We start from the raw sequence: 24,920 nt of genomic DNA on the forward strand, positions 1-24,920 counted from the left end.
CGCCGCGGTACCAGCCTGTGGGCTGCCGGCTGCTGCAGGACCGGACCATGTACTGGCGCAGCGCGGCGTTGGTCGGGGTGCGCCTTATTCGGAGCCGGAGCTGCTGGACAGGCCGGCCCGGCGGGGCGGCGGGAGCTACGGGAGCGGCGGCCGCGGGGTACGGGCAGAGCAGGCTGGGCTGGCCGGGCGGGATGGCGGCATCTGCATAAAGCGGTGGGCTGGGGCGGCCCTTGGTTCTGGCGCCAGAGTTCGAGCCGCATCTGCGTGTGGGCCCGGAGTCCTGACAAGGCGAGTCCCTGGAAGGGTGGGGAGACAGGGGTGCCCCGAGCCTAGGTTGTGTAAACTTAATTAAGACTCCTGTGACCATCGGGTTGAAAACACGAGTCGTGTTCTTGAACCATCCCGCTGTGAACGTCTTAAACACAAGCTACCCTAATAGATTGGAATTTCCGATTAACAGTGAATGGTTTTTCAGCTGAGTATGTCTCACATATTGCACTGGACGCACTTAAAACGAAAAGAGTTATTATCTATTTATCTGAAATTCTAATTTAATCGGCCCTCCTGCATTTTTATTTGTTAAACCTGGCAATCCTAGCGCAGGAAGTGAAGGTGACGATTCCTACTAAAGGCCAAAGATTTGACGCTGGGGACTGCAACTGCAATTGTGTTGATAGCGCCTCTGGCTAGACCAGGAGCTGTCCTTGCCCTTCCTTGTTTGGAATACCCGCGGCTGCGTGTGGCACCCGCGGCGCTGACAGCTGCTGCAACCTCCCACGCCCGCGCGGCGGTTCCCTGGGGTCCTGTCGGTTCGCATCCTCGCGCCTGCCACAGGCCTTGCTCCTGGGACCTCTCCCAACCTTGATCTGGCAGCTCCTGCCAGTTTTGTAAGACAGTAGGAAGTCGTAACTGCAAGTTAGAGAGTTACACACACACACACACACACACACACACACACACCCCGCCATGCGCTAATCACGTGGTGTCAACTATTTGACAGGTCCTTGAGATCTGGTAGTGTTTTTTTCTGATTTGTGTCCCTGGGGCTTATAGGACTTTGCCTAGCTCATAGTAGGCGCTCCTTAAAAGTATTATGAATAGCTGGTGCTTCGTACGTCGTCAGGTGATGCATCTTTCCTTAATAGGTGATAAACTTTCACAAAGGTCAACTAGAAAATGAAGGGAAAGGGTGCCTTCCAGAAATTTTCTCTTTTGTTTGTCTGGGAACAGGGTAGAATTTCAAAGTGCACCTTCTGGCTCCTCTCGCTATCCAAGAAAATCTTCTCTTACTAAAGTTCTACTGGAGCTCTGGTTTTGATAGTAAGTGCTGTGGAAAATAAATTAAAAATGCCATCACTAGAATGGGTTTCTAAAAAGAATAAATGCTGTGACACATGGTTTGGGAAGGACAGTAAATGCTGGACTTGAGAAAGACTTGTTTTCTCAGTTGATAAACCAGATACAGATTGCCGACTTGGGTCCAGGTCAGCGCTGCCCACTTACTCCACCAAAGCTGTTGCTTAGGTCCAGGCCAGGGCCGCCCAACCTTTTCTTTTCTGATTTAGGATTCAGGGACTCAGCCTGCTTTTTCCTTACAATGGCATCCTCCTCCCAAGTTGGCTGCAGTCTCCCTAGCTCACTTGCCCTCACCCCTTTCTGAGTTAAGCACACAGGACTTTTTTTGTTTTACAGATTTTCTTGCTAATCTGTTGGGAAGCAAGAAACAATAGATTGTAAACATAGGGTAGTTATAATGTTAAAATGTTTAGGGCTGCTACAGCCATGTAGCACCAGAACCCTGCCCAGCCAGCTAAAACACAACAATGACAACTGCAACAAACAACAACAACAAATAGCTGGGTGTTGTGGCAGGCACCTGTAGTCCCAGCTACTTGGGAGGCTGAGGCAAGAGAATTGCTTAAGCCTAAGAGTTTGAGGTTGGTCTGAGCTGTAACATCAAGGCACTCTAACCTAGGGTGATAGATTGAGACTCTGTATCAAAAAAAAAAGGTTTACTTGCAGTAGTTACTGTCTTTCTTAGTCTTCTTTGTTATAAAATAAGGTGATGGCTTCTTTCCTTGAAGTGTGTGAGTAATCAGTAGTCGCCCTTTGTCCTTGGAAGACACATTCCAAGACCCCTAGTGGATGCTTGAAACCACAGATAGTATTGAACTCTGTATGTACTATTTTTTCCCTATATATATGTACCTTTGGTAAAGGTTAATTTTTAAATTTGGTAGAATAAGAAGTTAACAGTAACAATAAAGTAGGACAGTTTTTTTTTTTAGATGGAGCCTCAAGCTATCCCCCTGGGTAGAGTGCCATGCCATCACAGCTCACAGCAACCTCCAACTCCTGGGCTCAAGCGAGTCTCCTGCCTCAGCCTAGTAGCTGGGACTACAGGCGCCCGCCACAACGCCTGGCCATTTTTTGCTTGCAGCCATCATTGTTGTTTGGCAGGCCTGGGCTGGGGATTCGAACCCGCCACCTTAGGTGTATGTGGCTGGCACCTTAGCAGCTTGAGCCACAGGCGCCAAGCCAGGACAGTTGTTTTAATAAAACTCTTGTCTGAAGAGATCCCTTGCTGAATCTTTGTAGATGCTCAAGGCTTTCGGGTGTAGCACATGGCCATCAGCTGGAATATGTTTTCTGTTCATGTCTCCGTAAGTTTAAAGCCTTAACTAAGCACTTCCCCATTGTGGAGATAACTTTTCCAGGTGGAAGTGTGATGGCAAAATTAGCACAAAGTTCTTTTCCTTTTGACAATTTCACAGAGGGAAGATTTGTGTGTACTAAGTATCTCAGTAACCTCAGCATGTGATTTTTTTTTTTTTTCTTTCCTTAAGTGCAGTCACCCTTGCACTTAAGGGAAACACTTCAGGGCTTCTTTTTTGGATAGCCTAATTACCAGCATCATTATTCTTTCCTTTGGGGTCATTATTAAGTATTAAGGGTTACTTGAACACAAGGACTGCCGTACTGTGACAGTGGATCCTAACATGCAGAGGGCTACTAAGTGACATGGGTGGGCGGGGTGTGTAGTGTGGATATGCCGGACAAACAGAAGATCCACATCCCAGGCTCAGAGAGCTAAATGACATGGAATTTCATCATGCTACTTACAACTGAAAACATTAATGATTTATTTCTGGAATTTTTGATTTACTAGTTTGCAACCACAGTTGACCTTGGGTAGCTGAAACTGAAGGGAAATTGCTGTACAGCGCAGATGTACCTCATCCAAGGATAGCATAGACGAGGAAAAGCCATTTCGAGTGGACTCACTTAAAACAGGACTGAGATTTCATGTTATGTCATTACAAAAGAGTTGGGACCTTTGAAAAAAGTGAAAAAAAAAAGTTATAAAAACTAGCTTACTTTTATATTTTTAGAAATTTTAAATTTAAATGCATTCACTAATGAATGACTAAAGTGTTGATTTGGAGAGAGAAATTTTTCTGTCAGAATTTGAGTTTTGCAACATAATCATAAGGATATTTTGGAAAATATTTGAAGCTTCAAATCTCTTTTGTTCCTTAGATATTTGAGTGATTCTCTGTGGAACCATGCTATATCTTATATCCTATTGTATGATTTGTAATTTTACTGTGCAGTTTGCGTTATGGTATTTGGTACTGTTCCAACAATGCTGTAGGGCCTGCCTGACCTAGAAAGATGAGTAGATGGGGAAAGAAAGGTTCGAGGACTAAAGAGAGAGATTTGATGATGTTAAACTGATCTGTTTTTTAATGAAAATTTTCCTGACAATGAATCCTTCCTTTTACAAGCTCTCTATGGCTAGGTTTTGTATAATGAATACTGAGATAATGAGGGGCCCAGTAAGGAGGAAATATCATTGTAGGGATGTCGGACTTTATTGAACATTTACTATGTGTAAGGCACTGTTCTACATTCTGTATTCCAGTTCATTTAATTACAAAACTCCCTGAGAGATGAGAGTCATTACTGTATCCACTTTATAGACTGGAATATTTGGAGCTGTGAACCGTTGTGGTTAAGATACCTTAGTTTCCTTAAAATCTTTAAATATTTTTAGGTTCTCTGCTTCACAGAACATTCATGGAATTTTGGCATGTTTTAATAAGAGAATGGAAACTATTTTTAAACCAATTGTCAGGTCATATATCCAATAACTATGGCACGTTATTTGAAAGTTAATGGCCATCAGTGAAAGTGTGATGGGCTTTAAACACAGTAAATACAACTTTATTAAATAATTTAGGGCATTGGAAAACCAGTTGAATATTATCTGGGCCTTTTTGGTTTTAGTAAACAAGTACTTAGTAAACCCTTTTGTACTGACAAAAGGTACATTTTTTGTCTATTCTGGAAGTTTGGATATATTTGTATATAAGATCTTCTTCGAGTGGAACGGGTGATGAATTATCGTCAATGCTTAGTAAACTCCACTGACCCTTTTAACTCCTTTTAGGATGGGGAGCAGTACGTCATCATCTTTGGGGAAGTCAACATCTGCTCCAATGAACCAGATCCAGGTAAGTGATGTGGGACATGTAGGAAAAAACTTTTCTCTGTGGGAAAAGAATTGTTTTACACATTTATTATGCTCACTCAGTATCTGGGTATGATATAATTTAGCACCTGAATTACTAAATTATTTTTCATTTAAAAATATACTATCAAAATAATCCATGTAACTAGTCCTAGATCATTTTGTTAATAGAAATTAATTAGCTTGGCAGGGCAGTACTTTAGGAGGCTGATGTGGGTGGGTGGATTGCTTGAGCTCAGGAAACCGCGTGAGTAATGAGGGCCTGTCTCTACTTAAAAATATAAAAACTAGCTGGGTGTTGTGGCAAGCGCCTATAGTTCCAGCCATTTGGGAGGTTGAGGCAAGAGGATTGCTCAAGCCCAGGAAATTGAGGTTGCTGTGAGCTGTGATGCCATGGCACTCTACCTAGGGCAACAGAGTGAGTCTCTTTCTCAAGGGAAAAAAAAAAAAAAACTTATGAGATTTAGTCTTGATGAAGTGTTGAGTTCCTCTAAGTTGAATCTATGTGGTTGACTGTTCACCTCAGGTCTACTGCTGATACCTGTCCAGCTGTCTGGAGCTGGGGATCCTATTTGATTTTGCCCTGGGAAGCTGTTTAACAGCTTTCTTCTCCAACATAAAACTTGTATATAGTAGTTACTTCATAAAGAGTCCTCTCAGTATTTTTATTTTTACTGTTTTGAGAGAGAGTCTCACTTGTCACCCTTGGTAGAGTACATGGTGTCACAGCTCACAGCCACCTCAAACTCTTGAGCTGAAGTGATTCTCTTGCCTCAGCCTCCCAAGTAGCTGGGACTATAGGCACCTACCCCAGCACCCAGCTATTTTTTTTAGAGATGGGGGTCTCTGGCTTGGGCTGGTCTTGAACCCGTGAGCTCAGGCAGTCCATCCATCTTGGCCTCCCAGAGTGCTAGGATTACAGGCGTGAGCCACTGCTGATATTAAACACAGCTGTGTTCTCTTGTTTTCTTCTCTTTTACTTCAAAGCTTAGTTAATTCTGCCTCAGAAAATTTCTCTTATATGTTTGTTTTTCTTCCCTTGCAGCCTATAAGATATACTCATTTTTTTCTTTCTCTTGTTTACCAGGCACTACTACTACATAAAAATAAATTTTGCTTTTAATTGATTTGACTATACATACGGTCATTGAATGTAACAGTAATACTAGAAATCTATTTTGAGGAAATTGCCAATTGCCTTTTTTTATTTTTTAGACAGACTCTTGTTCTGACTCCCCACGTAGAGTGCAATGGTGTCATTATAGCTCACCGCAGCTTTACGCTCCTGGGCTGATGCAACCCTCCTGCCTCAGCCTCCCAGGTAGCTGACACTATAGGCATGCTCCATGACACCCCGCTAATTTTTTTTTTTTATTTTTAGTAAAGATGGGGTCTCCCTCTTGCTCAGGCTGGTCTTAAACTCCTGAGCTCAAGCAATCTTCTGGACTTAGCTTCCCAGAGTGCTAAAATTACTACCACATCTGGTAATGGGAATTGCCTTTTTAAAAATAAAAATAACAGTGTCATAAAATATAAAGATGAGCTTCAGAAAAGAAGGGAAGAGGGTTCAAGAAACCCTAACACTGTCATCTTGAGTGTCAGCTCACTTTGGAATCTCTTTGTCAGTGTTTCAGGTGTCCTCAAACTACGGCCCGTGGCCACATGCAGCCCACCTAGGACGTTTATCTGGCCTGCCGGGTATTTTTGCCACCACTGCCTGTCCTGCTTAGCAGCCAACTCGTCCCGGGTTGTGCAGTCTGGCTCTCCAACAGTCTGAGGGACAGTGAACTGGCCCCCTGTTTAAAAAGTTTGAGGACCCCTGGTTTTTACTATGTATCAGCACCAGAGATGCTCACCTCTCTCTAATAATGGTCTCTTTGTGCCTCTAACGTGAAGCAGTGTGGTGGAGGGAAGGGCACTGGCTTTGGTATTGAGGCAGGGTTGGGTCAAATCTCAGTATTATAAATCTCAGTCTCAGTTTTGTCATTTGTAAAATGGATTCATTAATACATCTCTGGTATGGATGACTCTCCTTGGGGTAGACTTTTATACTAAATATTATGAGTAAGCAGAAGGGGAAAGAATAAAAATTGACCAGCTTGCAGAGAGCTAGACTCTTTAGGACCCTTCTGACACCCAAGGGTGGGTACATCATAAGTACTCTATATGGGTACTGTACTTTGTGTTCTTTTGCCTTCATCTTGAAGATGCTGCTGTGACATCCACCACTTAAGAACAGACGAGAAAAATGCCTGGCTAGTGAACCTAACCATTCAATATTTCGTAAAGGACATAGGCATTGATCTATCTGGAAACAAGAAACAAAACAAAATAACCTTCACAGGTGATGCACATGCATAGCAAAATCTCATGGTGATTTGCAGTAAAGGCCTGGAGACTGGTTTCTTTCTCTTCCAGGATGATGACATAAGAATCATCTGAGAAAGCTTTTTAAAAGTACTCTCTTTGACCTCTGTCTCAACGTCACTGACTCAGCATTTCGAGAAGCAGCTTTTCTAGGACCAATGGTACAAGAATACCTTATAAATACAGTAACAGCTTTTGCACTATAAAGATATAGGAAGGGATGGCAGTGGAAGAGTATGCTGAGGTTTATGCCTGGATTAGTGAAAGGCTTATATTTTAAAGAGAGCTCACACTTCATCTCCCACCATTAAAAGTTGCATCAGGTAAGGGGTTAACTGCTTCCGAACACCTACTGAGTATTGGAGAAGTACTGTATCAGAGAATAAGTACCTGGATCGCAGAGCCAGATTTGCTGGGTTCAGATCCCAGCTCTCCTGCTTGTTAGCTGAGGACATGAGCAAGTTATTTATCTTCCTCTGTACTTCACTTTCCTCGTCTGCAAAGTGGTGGTAATAATAGGACCTATCTCAGGACTGTAGTGATGTTTAAATGGGCTGGTTACATGTTGAGAGTAATGGCTAGCATACAGAAATGTTTCTGAATATGAATTTGCTATGGTTATTATCCTTATTATTCTATTCCAGGTAATACCTGTTTTAAATGATTTTTTCCTAATAACATCCCTTTCAAATGAATAATATCCTCAGTCTACACATGAGACAACAGATGATAGAGACTTAGCTTGAGCCCTGAATCATGAGACTTCAAAATCTACACCCTTTCGGGTGGCACCTGTGGCTCAGTGAGTAGGGCGCTGGCCCCATATACTGAGGGTGGCAAGTTTAAACCCGGCCCCGGCCAAACTGCAATAAAAAATCGGGGGCGTTGTGGCAGGCACGTGTAGTCCCAGCTACTCAGGAGGCTGAGACAAGAGAATCGCCTAAGCCTAGGAGTTGGAGGTTGTTGTGAGCTGTGATGCCACAGCACTCTACCAAGGGCAATAAAGTGAGACTCTGTCTCTGAAAAACAAACAAAAAAACACTTTAAAAAATCTATACCCTTTATAGAATATTATGATATTTTAGGTAATGTGTAGAGTTAAAGTGATTTTTTTTTTGATTTTAGGAAACAATTTCTGATCATTGCGTAGTGATTTTCTCAAAAACATCTTGTTCTTACTGTAAAATGGCAAAAAAGCTTTTCCATGACATGAATGTTAATTACAAAGTGGTGGAATTGGACATGCTTGAATATGGAAGCCAATTTCAAGATGCTCTTTACAAAATGACTGGTGCCAGAACTGTGAGTATACACTCCATGGTGCTATTCTTCCTTAATAGCTTGTGGCCTGGATTCCCTAGAGCTTAGACTCTTAGGTATAGGAAAATGAGCTATCCTTTGACTATCTTATATTGATGAAGAGACTACAGATCTGGGAACTTGATTCTTAGAATAGGAAACAGCAGAGTTAATTCCTTTTGTTTTTATTCTTACTTTGTGTGTATGGGTGTATATATCTGTGTTTTCACTGGAACAAGTCGGGTAATGGTGTCATCAGAGCTTGTCTATGGAGCTTGAATGTCGTCTTGGAGTTCTTCAGGATACAAGTATCCTTCCTCCCTTTACTTGGACAACACAGACCAGGGCTTGGCCTTCGAGTACTATGCTAATAGGAGTGCTTTAATACTCCATGTTTTTAAGACTCCTGACATTTGTAGTTTTGTCTATAATATGAATCATCAGAAAAATATACAGTGTTGCCATGTTCCTTCTTCTTTATATGTGCTTGGAGGAAGTTCATAGTCCACTCTTCCCCTTTAGTAAACAAATGTAGGCCGGCACGGTGGCTCATGCCGATCATCTAAGCACTCTGGGAGGCTGTGGTGGGAAGATTGCTTGAGCTCTGGAGTTTGAGACCTGACTGAGCAAGGTTCAGACTCCGTCTCTATTAAAAATAGAAAAATTAGCTGGGCTTTGTTCTGGGTGCCTATAGTCCCAGCTACTTATGAGGCTGAGGCAGGAAGATTGCTTGAACCCCGGGACTTTGAGGTTGCTGTGAACTAGCAACACTCTAGCCTGGGGCAACAAAGTGACTGTCTCAAAAAAAAATAAACCAAGTGACACCTAAGCGCTTAAACATTACTAATAATTAGACTGCTTAGTTTACCTTTTATATATCACAGTGATTAGGAAAAAATGTTTTGGAATTAAATTGTCCTGGATTTGAATCCCAGTTCTGTCATTTACTGCGTTTATCACTGTGACCTTGGGCAAGTTCCTGGGCCTGATTTTTGTCCCAAATAATATCTACCTCAAGGGTTGTATAGATTGAAAGGGAGAATTTGTGGAAGAGCTTAGTGTGGTGCCTGGCTCATAGAGGTACCCACAGTGTGAATGTCTATTATTGTTCTGTGAAATGATCTTCCAGTTCTGATGTGGGCAATGCCTAATCAACCTTTTTTTGTCCAATAGGTTCCAAGAATATTTGTCAATGGAACTTTTATTGGAGGTGCAACTGACACTCATAGGCTTCACCAAGAAGGGAAATTGCTTCCATTAGTTCATCAGTGTTATTTAAAAAAAAGTAAGAGGAAAGAATCTCAGTGACATTCTTACTCAGAACTTTGGTAGTAAATGTCAGTTATTTGGAGCAATAATGCCTGAGACTGTCTTTTAAATAAGGGTATTTTAAAAATATTCTCTTCATGAAAAAGATGTAAAAATAATGAATAATAAATTGCAGTGGAGACCTCATCTTCTTGACAATTCTTGAGCAAAAGGGATGGTATTTTAAAGATAAGGAAACACATGTGTTTTGTTAGGAATTTACATATGAATTTTCACAACTGAGCACTACAAGATAAGCATTTGGAATCCTGTATTTCTTATGTATTCAGAAGGAGTTAACTCCTTACTGTTCATAGCTTTCAGTGGTAAGGACTGATGTGTGATTTCTCTTTAGAATTTAAATTCCTCTCACTGATACAGTTGTGGACTAGGTAGGGATATCTCGTACCATATTGTCACAAGCCTTCCCGTTTTGTACTTGTAGAGTAATAGAAGTGTATTAAATTTGTAGCATGGGATGAAATTTATCTGAAAAAGCTAAATTACAGCTGGGCATAGTGTCTCACGCCTGTAATCCCAGCACTTGGGAGGCCAGGGAGGGTGGATTGCTTGAGCTTACAGGTTTGAGACCAGCCTGAGTCAGAGCAAGACCTTGTCTCTAAAGAAACAGCCCAGTGTCGAGGTGGGTGCCAGCTAATTGTGAGGCTGAGGCAAGAGAATCACTTAAGCCCAGGAGTTTGAGGTTGCTGTGATGCCAGGGTTCTCTACCAAGGGCAACAAGAGTCTGTCTCAAGGGTGGTGCCTATGGCTCAGTGAGTAGGATGTGGCCCCATATACCGAGAGTGGTGGGTTTGAACCCAGCCCCAGCCAAACTGCAACAAAAAATAGCCAGGTGTTGTGGCGGGCACCTGTTGTCCCAGCTACTTAGGAGGCTAAGGCAAGAGAATTGTCTAAGCCCAAGAGCTGGAGGTTGCTGTGAGCTGTGATGCTATGGCACTCTACCAACTCTACCAACGGTGACAAAATGAGACTCTGTCTCTAATAAAAAAGAGAGAGAAAAGCTAAATTACTCATTTAATGACTCAGTAGTTCCAGGGAACAGAATTGTACCTCTAAGTAGAAATTAAAGTGAAGATTTCAGCCAATTCAGGAAGATGATCTTTGGAAACAGTTTAGGAATGTGCCTGAGTTATATTCTGAGCTGAAGAGTTCTACCTTCTGGAATGGGTGTTGGAAATGTTACCTAGGGAACCAAGTATTGGATGGGAATTAAGACTGAATGTCCCTAAAGTCATTTCTGATGTTGATAGTGTACAATTCTGTTGACTGGGAATACTATTCAAACTGTATTCATTTCAGATACACTTAGCAAACAAGATTTATCCTGTAGGAAGTCTTATTTTGAAATAATTGAAAATACTTTTTTGAGATGGAGTCTCACTCTGTTGCCCTGGGTAGTGTCATGGTGTCATGATAGCTCACAGCAACCTCAAACTCCGGAACTCAAGAGATGCTCTTGCATTAGCCTCTGGAATAGCTGGGACTAGAGGCGCCCACCGTGACTCGTGGCTAGTTTTTTCTATTTTTAGTAGGGATGGAGTCTTGCTTTGGCTCAGGCTAGTCTTGAACTGCTGACCTCAAGCAATCCATTTGGCTTGGTCTCCCAGAGTGCTAGGAGGCATCAGCCACCCGGCCTGAAAATGCTTTAAATCAAGTCATGTTTCTAACTTCTTATCAATAAGACTTTTTAAAGTACCTAGTATACAATGTATTTTCCTAGCTGATCCCACAGTCACATGGGGCAGATTACCATATTCTGAGAAGGGAAAAACTCTTCCTCCCAGGTGGAAGGAAACTGGATTTCAAGAGTGAGTGCTTATGGTTTCTGGTAGAAAATCTGAAGAGTATAAAGACAGCTGGTAGCTTTTTTGGCCATTTGCTTTCAATGATGTTTCCTACCTGGACATAAACTGCAGTCAGGAGACTTGCTAAACAAGAATTTAGATTATTTCATTCCCATGTGATACATTATAACACAAAGTGGAGTATCTTTAGTTCTTTATTTTGCATTATGTTTTCAGAAATGTTACATGCTTGCTGTGTTATAAAATGATAGAGAGTTAAAGACATCTATTATTTATGCAATGATAATGCAATATTATTATTAATCATATTAGGTTTCAAGTGTAGAGGCAGTTTACTTCAAGGTATAGAAACACAAAGTGGTGTTGATAGTGCTAGACGGTAAAGAAATATCTTTTCTCAATTCTTCCTAGATTGGTAGAAGACAGGAGGGTGAAGGGGTGAGTGGTGTTTGATTCTTGATGTCTGGATCTTGAAATAAGTCAGTAGTAAGGACAGAAACCTTATCAAAAGGCTCAAAACTTCAGTGAAGGTAGTATGATATCATGCTACCAGATTATCATGTGTGGCTTTATTTAAAAAGGAAGAAATAAACCCTGCCTCTTAGTCTTCTGAACTTTTACTAAATGAATAATAAAAGAAAAGATTGTGGCTGGACATGGTGGCTCACAGCTCATGGCTCAAATCCTAGCACTTTGGGAAGCTGTGGCAGGAGATCAGTTGAGGCCAGGAATTTGAGACCAGCCTGGGTAACATAGTCAGACCCCTACTTCTACAAAAAATTTTAAAATTAGCCAGGATGGTGGCTTGTACCTGTCATCCTAGCTACTTGGGAGGCTGAGGCAGGAGGAACACCTGAGTGTAGGCCAATATTCCTGGGTGAAGGACTCATCTGCAAACAATGTACCCCAATCATATGTAGCATCATATTAATTTTCCCCCCAAAAGCCAACATTAATTATTGAGACTGAATTTTACCTTTTCAAATGTAACAAATTATTTCCTAAGGGCTTTAAATAATCCCCAAATTCCTATTTCTTGAAAGAAATAAGAAGACAATTATTTGATGTGCATAGAGTTTATTTGGTACACCTATCAATTTCTACAATAATAAACTGACCAGAACCAGTTCACATAGTGCCCACCTGTACTCCATATTTAAAGTGATTTATTCAGTAGGATATTTTGCAAGGCTGGAAAAGTCAAGATTTCATAGTATCAGTGAAAACTGTGTTATCATGAAATACTTAACACATTAGTATATTTATTCATTCCCTCTCAGACAATAGCACAATCACATTGTTAGGTGTATTATTTACAGTGAAAACTTGGAAGACTTGACAAAGCATTGATTAGTTTATCAGCAGAGCTAGGAAACTCCCTGGCCCTCCTCCCTTCAGGGTCCTTTCCTTGGAAAGGAAATAAACTTGTTATAAATAAAACTTTATATGCCTTTAAGCACCTGCTTAACAAAGTTTTCTTTCAGTTTTATAAAATATTCTTGCTTTGAAAGGTAAAGTGGATGTAAAAATATGAATGCAGTTAAGCAAATCACTGACCTAGATACTTTTTATTGCAGTAGTCCTGATGTTTTACTGTTATACACTTCTTGGAATGAATTTGCTTGTAGCTTTGAAACAAAATATTTGCCTTTTGTCTTGAAAAGTTCCCTTTAAACATGAATCATTTTTGAATTGTACTCAGTATTAAATATGCAACTTGGTCCTTAGAGGTCACATTATAGTCATAAAGTCCAGCATCCTGGATAATTTGTTATACAAAATAATAAAAAACCTTAAATAACCACAGAATGTTAACAGTCATGTATGTATAACACATTAGTGCACCCAGATTATCCTGTTAATAAGTATTTAAATTACCAATGTACAATCATGTTTTAAACGTTAATACTTAAATTTCCATTCATTATGTAAAATTAAAAGCTCTAAAAGACTCTTTGAGTTTCTGTACTTCAAAAACATTAGATCACGATTAAGGCATTAATTAATCAACAGACCCAAGGAAAAAAACTAGTATGCCTGAATTGGAGGAGGAAGTCATATTTAAGGCAGTCAAAAAGTTCATTTTTTCACTTTAAGGCTCTTGTATACTTAAATTTATTCTATGCAGACATTATTCTGTATAATTTAAATATTTATCAAGCAGTCAATTTTGGAAATCAAAGCCTTCATATAAAGCAAATGGACAGTGTAGAACTAGATTATACCCTCTCCTCCCTCACTCCCGGCAATATTTTCTTTTTAGAAGATAAGTTCACATATCTCAGCCCATTGGGAAAATTTCTTTATTATCAGAAGCTGGCAATAAAAAGAAGAAAATATTACTCAAATACTTTACAAAAGTTAGGTGTAATCACACCATACCAAATATATAGAGTCCATATTTAGAATAATAGTGCAGCAAAACCATTCTCTCTTGGTTACTATCCATTAATTATATAATTATTTTAATTTAGTTGTGTATGGATTCTAAATAGTTTACATTGCAAATAGAGCCTAATGAATAATTTAAACAGAAGTTTCAATATAGTGTATGTATTGATACAATATTACCTTACATGGGGTAATGATCTTATAAAACAGCAAGGTTCATTACCCTTAGTAACCAAAGTATTTATTAAGTGACACCAGCAGAAATGTAGCTAATTTGCTACTTTTTTTGTTCAAGCACACATTCTGATAATTGCTTGTAAGTGCACATACTAAACATTTTCAAATTAAAAATTAAGTATCACTTGTGTTCATAAAATCAACATGATGCATGGCAGGGCTAAATAAAATAGACACCAAAAGGGAAAAATGGAGAAAAATCTCTTTAGGATCAGAAAAGGCTTTTATATATTTTCATTGTTATTTATAAATTCATTCTCACTGAAAATAATCACCTTGAATTTACCAATAGAATGTTGTGACATATTCTTTTCTGGTTTATTCCTGTCATTTTCCAATATAACTTGTCAATTTTCAGAATTTAAGAAGATGTGCCATTTAATTCAAAGAGTATGTTCAACTGCATTGTTAGTTTTCAACATGGAAAATACTACCTTAAAATTAACTTTTTATTAACTTCATAATTTTCAAAAAAGCAAATAAAAAATTTACCAATTAAAAAATACTAAACGTGAATACAAGTTATTTACAAGGCTTTTAATGCTACAAGCCATGTATCTATATATGCTCAATGAAATACCAAAGATTTTGATAGTGGTCTTTATAATTACAGAAATACGCGTATGGAGACATGCTATTTTCTGAAAGAGTATTCAGTTAATTACTTTTTGAGTCTTAATAGCAGAGCACTTCTCTTTTCAATATAGCTAGATACATCTATAATTGCAAACAATGGCTGAATAACTGATCTTAATTAAAGGCCATAAAATTTCTGCCAACAACTAATACAAAAGGTGTTATATAACACAATTTCATTTGGGGAGTGAATCCATCAATGCAATTATTGTTCCAAGGGATCTGCCCATTGATTTGAAATAAATATGATCTTAGATCTGTGTGAAACAAACAGTAATCTGTAAACGATTCCTCCCAAACCTAAATGTGGGTGATTTTCTCGTCATTCGTTTTATTACCTGGGTGGAGGTTTGAAAAAAGAGGACAAAAGTGTCAGAAGAAAGGAATTTTAAAAGGAAAAAAAAATATGAACGAATAAAGAGATTGGGGAGTACTTCTCAGGGAAACACTAAAAAAAAATCCATACAGTACATAGTAACCTGTCATTTTTTAACCTATCATTTTTTAAAATTATTCCTTGTACATATTTGAGTATAACACTATGAATATTTCTTTCTTTTTTTTTTTTTTTTTTGAGACAGAGTTCCACTATTTTGCCCTTGGTAGAGTGCTGTAACATCACAGCTCACAGCAACTTCAAACTCTTGGGCTTAAGTCATTCTCTTGCCTCAGCCTTCCAAGTAGCTGGGACTACAGGTGCCCACCACAACGCCTGGCTATTTTTTGTGCACTTGTCATTGTTGTTTTAGCTAGTCCGAGCTGGGTTGGAACCCGCCAACTTCAGTGTATGTGGCTGGCACCTTCAGTGTGTAGGTACCAAGCCTGAATATTTCTTTAGAGGAGATATTGCCTTAACAAATCACCGGAAACCTGTGATATACAAGACTAGAATATTTTGGTTTTGATACCTACTTATAAAAGGGTATCACTAACCAAGAAAGTCATAGGCCAAATTAAAATAAGTCCAATAAACAGTGATTTAGCCTTTAAACTTGATTGTCAGACCTTCAAACTTACTCAGGAATTCTGCCTTATCATTCCAAAATAATTTATATTGTTTTTGCAAAATACAGAAAATGACTGAGAAACACTAATAAAATATTTTTATCATTTATAGATTTTCCTGTTATTTTAAAAGATTAAGCAAATATTTGTTAATAGCATCTCCCCATTTAGAATATGAATTTTTCTCTCTCTCTTCAAGATCTTAGACTTGGAATATATTACCTTTTTCTTAATCAGAAAATATGATGTAATCAGTAATTCAGCTGTGAAAATTTACTTCTACATTTTCCCACTCTGAACGGGAATGTTTTAAAACATTATTGGGCCTATTTGACATTTTACTAAAAAATATTTTATCTTGCAAAACATAACCTCTTAACAAGAATGTTTTTAATTAAAAAAAAAAAAAAGGAGTTCTAATTTATACTGAAAGCCTTCTTCCCAGTTTCAATTTTTCTATGAATAAGGTCATTGATTCTTCTATGATCCAAGTATCAGATATGGTACTTTTGAAAGATAGCAAAATTGAATTACTTAGTAAATTGGTTGTCTATATTGACACTGAAGTTTAGATAGAACAAAAGAGGTTCCAAAAGGTAATACTAAATTCCATTCACCAGGATTTTCCCCTACTAAGATTCTCATAAATGGTAATTAAACTCAGTAATGTTTTAATAAATGCAATTTCCAAGAAATTTCAACTAATTAGAAAGGGTGAGGTGAGACGATTAGTTTTATTTTTTTTTTGCTAATTAGAACTATATTCTGGAAATATTTACATACTACCTAGGAAATAAGTTTACTTTTCTTAGGACTGTTTTTAAAAGCAGTATTTTCTCAACTATTAAGGTAGTGTAATACTAAAAGTAATAAGAGAAAATTTAAAAAAAAACCTTGTTTGTCACTAAAGTATATTTTCTTCATAATGAGGTAAAGTTTTTATTTTATATTGTTCTATAAGACTATGTTATATAGGAACACAAGTTATTAAAACTTAATTGTGCTTGAGGATTACTATGAATTAACAAAATTATACATGTTCACAATCTTTTTCTACTCCTAAAGCAATCATGTATATACATTATTTCCTAATATCTATGTAAGAAAAGTCTTGAATAATTCTTTTACCCCTACTCTTCTGAGTCAGAGAGTTCCCATGTTGAGGACATTCTCAATAAATACTGGAAGGAGAATGAAAAGACTAAGATTTCTATGTCCTAGTGCTTTACGATCATACTCTATCTTGGACCTGATATCTCCAACCAAAATTAAAATGTTATTTTTTAATTTTCTAAGGTTTCTTCCAGCTCTAATGTTCATGATTTGAAAATAAAGTTACCTTCTGTGGTGGTTTCTTTTAGTATTTTTCTTCTTTTCTTAAATGTTATCCTAATCCATTTAATTAGACCTAGCTAAGGCTTCAGAAAGGTTACACCTAATCTTATTACCCTGATGGACTTAATATTAACCCTTAGGTATCTTTGTCTAAAAGTATTACTGAAAGAGTATGTAATTGAAGGAAATAAATTTTTATACCATATTCTATTTAACATTTATATTGGGAATAAAATTAGATCATGTTATAATTTTTTTATTTCAGAAGGTCTTGGGTTTATTACCTAAAGAACTCAAGAACTATTATGTAAAATTCTATTAGGTTCTTTAACCTTTTAAATTCAGTCTGAACATAATATTTTAGTGTATCAAAGTAGCTAACAGATAAAATTCAATGACTGACAGAGGTTAAAAACAGAGTAACATCAGACACAATTGTGTATTTGTAGAGGAAAGGAGTACTGCAAGCTTTGCTGACCAGAAATATCTCAGGTAAAAACTGCCACCACTTGCCTTGATACAATGGGTACGTATCAAAGTCAGCATTAATATGTCAAATAAGTTTTGAAAGGAAAAACTTATCATTCCCAGAGCCCAAACTTCCCATAAAACAGAATACTCATACTACTAAAATCACCCTTTCCCTCGAAACTCATGAAACATCTAACCCCCAAGCACCTAAAAGCTATAATTTACATTAACTAGAGTTTGACTTTTCACACAGTGAGAAGGGCTCAGACTAAACCCTTAGTAAACTATCTTCAATTACTACTTAAAAGACAACAAATACAACTGAGGTTTTAAGTGTAAGCTACCTTAGCTGACCATAATAAAAATATGAGCAAAGGTAATGGCATTTCAACACATTGCTCAAGAAAATAATGCACTTTAGTGTAATGAAAAGAGATGTTTAATACACACAAATAAAACAAAAGAATTTCCTATACACTGATTAGATAATATCCTATTCAAAAAACTGCCTTTCATATCTGAAGGACCTAGATTGCTTTATTATGTCCTTATATCATCAAAAGAGAATGTTTTGCCATAAAAATGAATAATGAACATGGATAGGACAATAACATGTTACAATTAGAAAATATCTAAAACCCCTTTACAATTGACTAGAAAAATAGTTGAGTGTAGGGAAAAAGCTAACCTGGTTATAGCTGACATTTTAATTGTTATACTTTCAAAATTAGAATAGGAGGCTTAAATGCTTGAAACATATTATGTTATTTTTATTTAAGGGTATTTAAAAAAGGAATGTGTTACTATCTGGCTATAAATCACTATCAAGTCACACCCCTCACTCACAGAGATAAAATACAACAAAACAAAAAAGTAAACAAATAGTATTCTGCCAACACAAATAGTCTCTTCTTAGGGGTTGCCATTATGTTTTTGGTTAATGGTAATGTTACAAGTGCAAGTAAAACATTAGAAATAAAGTATCTTTTCATTGAATAAGAACGCTGTTATTTATGTGATCTTAGAAAACTCTGAAAGGAATCTGTAAAACTCATTAATAATTTAATCTAATGTCTTAGTTTTTTTTTACCCCTTACCATAAAAGTTTGCAGATGAGTTTCATGTTCCATCACAGTACATGGTCTAGTAGTGCATTTCAGAGTATTTGGACATTATCAAAGCTGTCCTTTCCCAATGAAAACATTTAAGAAATTGTAGCACTTCTCAAACAAGTGACGTGGTATGGAATTACACTTTTGGCTCTCACCTTTTTTAAGTACAAATGTATTAATTCACCAAAGCAAAACTATTTTACATTGTCTATTAACAAAAAGTTCTCTATTAGATAGAGGAAGCTACAGTATCATGAAACTATTTCCCAAGAGCTAGTTTCGTAGACAGGACTTTGGGCTCATCATCATCTTTTTTTTTTGGTAAGGTAACTCGCATTATGCACATACTATACCATCATCTTTCACTGGATTGAGATAAGTTGGGAAGTAGCTGCATATATAGTGAGACCACTGATGGCAATGGAGCTCTAAGATCATGCTGGTGCTTATGGTTAAATCACATCTAATGTGAAGTTTCGAATTACATCCAGAGCTCCAGTGTCAAAGCCACACATATCCAACATGCCTCTATCATCTGGGTCTGCGATGGTAAAGCCATTTGAGGTCATTCCACAAACAATCAGTTTAGCTGGAATATCCATTTTCTGTAGGAAAAGATCCAAAAATATATTAAAACTTACATGTAAAAGAAAAGCAAAAACCCTCAAAAATTAAAATACCTTAGTATCTCTCCTATAGCTTTTTATTACAAAGACTATTGTTTTGTGTCCTCATATTACTGTGGAAAAAAAAGAGGGGAGAAAAGACATTTTTCTTTTTGTTTTCTTTTTTGATCAATCTTCTAAAGCCAGAAGAATGTGTGAACTTTTGAAGAATAGAAAATAGAATTGTGTTAAGAACATGTTGTACATGTTGTACATGCTCTGTTGTACATTTTTACTTCTTCTTTGGCAGACCAGGGACTCTGTACTTACAAAATTTATCAAAATATTCAGGGGTGCCAGATATTTTTATCAACATATCAAATGCTAGAGCAGTGTACATGGGCATATACAAATATGCATATACGGAAATATCCCTCTGGAATTATCAACTTTTGGCCTATATACAATATATACATGTACCATGTAAGAACTTGGCTCTCTATAGCAACATGTAAGGTTAAAATGCATAGTAACCATGTTTTTGAGAAAAACCAACAATGACGGTATCCTATGTCAAATACTACAATGATCTCTTTAATTAGATCTAATGTAATTGTTGTAACAACCCTATAAGTACTATTATCTACTTGATGTAGATAGTTAAAAAAATTGTTCAGGTGCAGTCAGTAAAAGAGAAAGACTCAGGATTTAGAAATCAAGCTATCTGTACTCCAAATTCTATTCCCTCACCTGTGGTTCTCAAACTAAACATGAATCAGACTCCCTCGGAGGGCTTATTGAAACTCAGCCCCACCCCCTAGAATTTCTGATTTAGCAGTTCTGTAATGAAGCCCAAGAATTTGCATATCCCAGATGATGTTAAGCCTGCTGGAAGAGAAATTACACTTTGAGAACCACTGTGCTTCATCAATTTCTCTTTCTACAGGTAGTTGGACTACCCACATTTCTAGTACTAATAGACCCATGTGACTAGTGGCTACCATAATAAAACATTTATGACATTTTAGAAAGCTCAGTTGGAGGACACTGATAAAAACACAGATTTGTCCATAAAACTTGGAACAGAGATTATAGTTTTGCCTTAGTTTTATATAGTCCTTTAGCAAAACTCATAGATTTTTACTTTTTTTATAGAGACAAAGTCTCAACTATATTGCCCAGACTGGTCTTGAATGTGTGGCTCCAAGTGATCTTCCCCCACAGTCTCACAAAGTGTTGGGATTATAGATATGAGCCACCATGGCCTGACTTGTTAATAACATTTTTTGAAAAACATGGTGAATGAGAACTATTATTTGGATGAAGAACAATATTAGAATTAAATTTTACCTTTCGATAGTCCCTCAGAGCAACTGCAGGATGGACACTTCCAGCAAAGGTCTCATTATCAGTGAATACAATGAAGACATCTGCAGCGGTGTTTGTTTTCTGAGCCCAGATCATTGGAAGAGAGCAATCAGTTCCACCTGCTGGAATCTAACTCCGAAAAAAATGAATAAGCATAATACTTTAAAATATATATATTTTTTAAAATTTTCAGACAGTCTCATTTTGTTGCCCTTGGTAGAGTGCCATAGCATCATAGCTCACAGCAACCTCAAACTCTTGGGCTAAAGCGATTCTCTTGCCTCAGCCTCCCGAGTAGCTGAGACTACAGGCACCTGCCACAATGCCTGGCTATTAAAGTACTATTTTTTACATTATCATTTTGTTTAGCATTGACGTACCAGTTACAGGCCTTCAAAAGCCTGCATATGAGATTTTGGTTTTTGTGCTTCTCATGAGAAAAATCAGGATAAAACAATTTGTTCTTACAGATTAGTACTACACGACAGCAATATAAAATCAGTATACAAATTATACATATGTATTAAGTAAACTTACTTTTTTTTATTAAATTATAGCTGTGTACATTAATGCATTTATGGGGTATAATGTGCTGGTTTTATATATAATTTGAAATACTTTCATCAATTATACTTGAAAAACTTTCATCAATTTATACTCTACACTTAGTAGACTGGACATGTACACCCTTGTAAAATGCACCATAGGTCTGGTCCCACCAATGACCCTCCCTCTATCTAACCTCCTCCCTCCCCCCTCCTCTTTTCCCTTCATCTTGGGCTGTAGTTGGGTTATAGTTTTCATATGGAAGTGTGGGTGCTTATATATTGGTTTCATAGTAGAGCTGAGTACATTGGATATTTTTTTTTCCATTCATGAGGTACTTTGCTAAGAAGAGTATGTTCCAGCTCCATCCATGGAAACAATAAAAGGAAGCTTAAAGTCTCCATCTTTTTTAAGGCTGCATAATTCCATGGTGTACATATACCACAATTTATTAATCTATTCATGCGTTGATGGGCACCTGGGCTTCTTCCATAACTTAGCAACTATGAATTGTGCTGCAATAAACATTCTAGTGCAAATATCTTTGTTATAAAGTGATTTTTGGTCTTCTGGATATATACCTAATAGAGGATCAAAAGGTCTATTTTTAGATCCCTAACTGATCTTCAAACTTCTTTCCAAAAGGAACGTATTAGTTTGCATTCCCACCGTCAGAGAAATGCAAATTAAAACCACTTCGAGATATCATCTAACTCCAGTAAGATTAGCCCACATCACAAAATCCCAAAACTATAGATGTTGGCGTGGATGTGGAGAAAAGGGAACACTTCTGCACTGCTAAACTTACTAATTTAAGTAAACTTAGCAGTTTCTTACCTGATTCATAGCCATTAAAACCTGTTGTAAGGTCATATCTGTAGTCAGTGGACATGGTACCATTTTATGTGAAAAAGCAACTATATAAGAATCTTTTTCTGTTCGTGTGACAACCTGAAAAATTCAATGGTAGTAATTTGTAGCAAATTGGGGGGAAATAAATACCATATCTTGATATCATACAACTTTATCTTTAAAACATTACAATGTTTATTTTTAAATTTGTATTACTATGTTGTAGAATTATATCGCAACAGTAGCATAGCTTTTAAAGTACTTTCATATACTCTTACAAAGAAATTGGTTTTCACAATAATTCTTTGAAGAAAACAGAGTATACATTCTTTTCATTTTTAAAGAAATAAAGCCATAGAAAAGCTAAAAAAAGAAGCTAAAAAGTCTGCCTGCGATTCATCTGCTTGCTACTCTGTGACAAAGTCAGGGTAGAAGTCAAGTCTCTTGACTCATTATTCTTCCCTGGTGGGTTTTTTTTTTTTTTTTTTTTTTTTTTGTAGAGACAGAGTCTCACTTTTTCACCCTCGGTAGAGTGCAGCGGAGTCGCTCCAGCAACCTCCAACTCCTGGGCTTAGGTGATTCTTCTGCCTCAGCCTCCCAAGTAGCTGGGACTACAGGCGCTCGCCACAACGCCCGGCTATTTTTTGTTGCAGTTTGGCCGGGGCTGGGTTTGAACCCGCTGCCCTCGGTATATGGGGCCGGCGCCTTACTCACTGAGCCACAGGCGCCTCCCTCCCTGGTGGGTTTTCTTTTTGTTTATTTTGTTTTGCTTTTTTGACCATGTCTCGCTATACCCACGCTGGTCTTTCACTCCTGGGCTCAAGTGATGCTCCACCCACCTTAGTCTCCAGAGTAGCTAAACTATATGTATGTACCATTATACTGGTTTAATTCCCTGATCTTTTATATCATTAAATACTTTTTCTATGCATTATCTACTGCCTCAAAAATACCACTAAGATTTAATCTTTTGTTATAAAAATTTAAATTTCCATTCTGATTATTCTTTAGACATGCTTTTCAATACACTTACAACTTGGCTTTACAAAATCATCTTTAGATACAAAATGAAGTGGTAAATAAAATGAAATGACATAACTATGTGAATATATACTCCTTAATCATATCTAACTTTCTAGTTTTGCTCCACAGTAAACATTTTTTAAATTGGTTTAAGTGTTCTTACCATACACATCGCTGCAGCAACCGTGCTAGCATTTAGTATACTGCCTAAAACTCTTTGGTTCATAGAAGCACTGACATCAACAGCTAGTAAGAAACGCTTTCCAGTTGGCTCGACTGTCTAAAGAGAAAATAAAACAATTTTCATTAAAAGCAATCACAGACATTTTAAGTAGATTAAATTTCTAACAAATTATATTCATTATCTTTCATCCAAAAGACTCTAAGATAAAAGGCCTTCAGATTTTTGATATCCTAATTAATTGAAAATTATTTAAAAATGGTTAGCTCTTACTACAAGGAAATAATAAAATGTATTTAATAATACTTAAAGAAGTTATCTTATTTTTTAAATCTTTCCTCATTGAAGATGAGAATATCTAACAAGAAATATTTTTTTATCATGGTAAAATACAGGTTAATATACAATCCATCCTTTTAAGCCATTTTCAAGTGTGTAGTTCTACGGCCTTAAGTACATTCACAATGTTGAGAACCTATCACCTCTATCTATTCACAAAACTTTTTCATTATCCCAAATAGAAACTTGTACTAATTAAATAATAACTCTCCATTTGCACCTCTTACCTAGTGTCTGGCAACTTTTATTTTACTTTCTGTATTTATAAATTTCCCTATTTTAGACACCTCTAGAATTATACAGTCCAGTTTTTCCATGTCCTTCTCAATATTTGTTATTTTCTGCTTTTTTGTTATTAGTTACCCAACCTAAGCTACCCTTTATCATATGTTGAGGAAGTTCACCAAGTATAACCAAAATATAACCTGGTGTGGTTATCTTTTCCCAGCACCATTTGTTAAAGGCTGTGCTTTCCCTGTTGAACCATCCTGGTACCCTCATTAAAGATCAATTGACTACATATGTAAGGTGAGACGGGGATTTTGAAAGGGATATGTTGAATCTGTATCAACAGGATATTGTCATCTTAAAAATATTAAGTCCTGAAAACTATGAACATGGATATCTTTCCATCTGTTTGTCTTCTTTAATTTCTTTCAGTAATGGTTTATAGTTTTCAGTGTATAAACTTTGCAGTTTCTTAATTTATTTTTGTCTTTTATTTGATGTGATTATAAATGAAAATGTCTAAATTTCTTTTTTGGATTGTTCGTTGCTAATATATAGAAATACAACTGATTTTTATGTGTTGGTTTTGTATCCTGTAACTTTGCTGAATTCATTTTATAACTCTAATAGTTTGTGGATTCCTTAGGGTTTTCTACATGAGATCATAACATCTGAGGTCATAGATCATTTTACTTCTTCTTTTTGAATTTGGATGTCTTATTATTTTATTCCTTGCCTAATTGCTAGAACTACCATTATTATGTGGAATTGGAATGGCAAAAGTGGGCATTCTTGTCTTGTTCCTAATCTTAGGGGGAAAGCTGTCAATATTACACTACTGAACATATGGTAGCTATTTTTTAGTTTTTTTTTAAATCTATGGCCTTTATCATATCTTGAGGAAGTTCATTTCTATTCCTAGTTTATCAAGTTATCTTTTAAATCATGAAAAGGTGTTGAATTTTGTCAAATGCTTTTTGTATATCAATTGAGTGATCCTGTGGTTTTTGTCCCTTAATTCTACTGATGTGATGTATTATACTGATTGGTTTTCATAATGTTCAACTACCTTTGCATGCTAGGCCTAAGTATTACTTGTGATGGATAAAAAGGATTAAAATCCTTTAATTAATTTGCTGCTGAATTACTAGTCTTTTGTTGTACAGCAAGAAATTTTTTTTTTTTTTTTTTGAGACAGGACCCTCAAGCTGTCCCCCTGGGTAGAGTGCCATGGCATTTCAGCTCACAGCAACCTCC

The 24,920-nt window shown here is 37.0% G+C and overlaps 2 protein-coding genes across 2 annotated transcripts in view; one reads left to right on the plus strand and one right to left on the minus strand.

The window, feature by feature from the left end:
- The first annotated feature begins 12 nt into the window (after positions 1-12).
- GLRX2 (glutaredoxin 2) lies at positions 13-9,657 on the plus strand. The gene is made up of 4 exons (XM_003785602.3): positions 13-157; positions 4,454-4,517; positions 8,027-8,203; positions 9,374-9,657. The coding sequence occupies exons 1-4, from the start codon at positions 48-50 to the stop codon at positions 9,506-9,508; spliced, it is 486 nt and encodes a 161-aa protein (XP_003785650.1). The 5' UTR covers positions 13-47; the 3' UTR covers positions 9,509-9,657.
- An 8,797-nt stretch (positions 9,658-18,454) lies between these two features.
- Positions 18,455-24,920, minus strand: part of TROVE2 (TROVE domain family member 2) — a 31,285-nt gene continuing 24,819 nt past the window's right edge. Inside the window, exons 6-9 of the mRNA XM_012802706.2 lie at positions 23,079-23,195; positions 21,878-21,991; positions 20,477-20,623; positions 18,455-19,126 (exon numbers count right to left, since the gene is read on the minus strand). Coding sequence (XP_012658160.1) covers positions 18,974-19,126; positions 20,477-20,623; positions 21,878-21,991; positions 23,079-23,195 — 531 coding nt within the window. The 3' untranslated portion in view covers positions 18,455-18,973. The remainder of the gene's footprint in view (positions 19,127-20,476; positions 20,624-21,877; positions 21,992-23,078; positions 23,196-24,920) is intronic.

Source organism: Otolemur garnettii, unplaced genomic scaffold (genome assembly GCF_000181295.1).
Source record: "Otolemur garnettii isolate 467f Iridium unplaced genomic scaffold, OtoGar3 scaffold00016, whole genome shotgun sequence".
Lineage (NCBI taxonomy): Eukaryota > Metazoa > Chordata > Mammalia > Primates > Galagidae > Otolemur > Otolemur garnettii.

Bases quoted from the DNA above. Each gene is read 5' to 3' on its own strand.
- GLRX2 (XM_003785602.3), top strand. From the start codon at position 48: ATGTACTGGCGCAGCGCGGCGTTGGTCGGGGTGCGCCTTATTCGGAGC. The intron at 158-4,453 runs GTACGGGCAGAG...AACTCCTTTTAG, and splicing joins ACGGGAGCGGCGGCCGCGGG to GATGGGGAGCAGTACGTCAT. The intron at 8,204-9,373 runs GTGAGTATACAC...TTTGTCCAATAG, and splicing joins AAATGACTGGTGCCAGAACT to GTTCCAAGAATATTTGTCAA.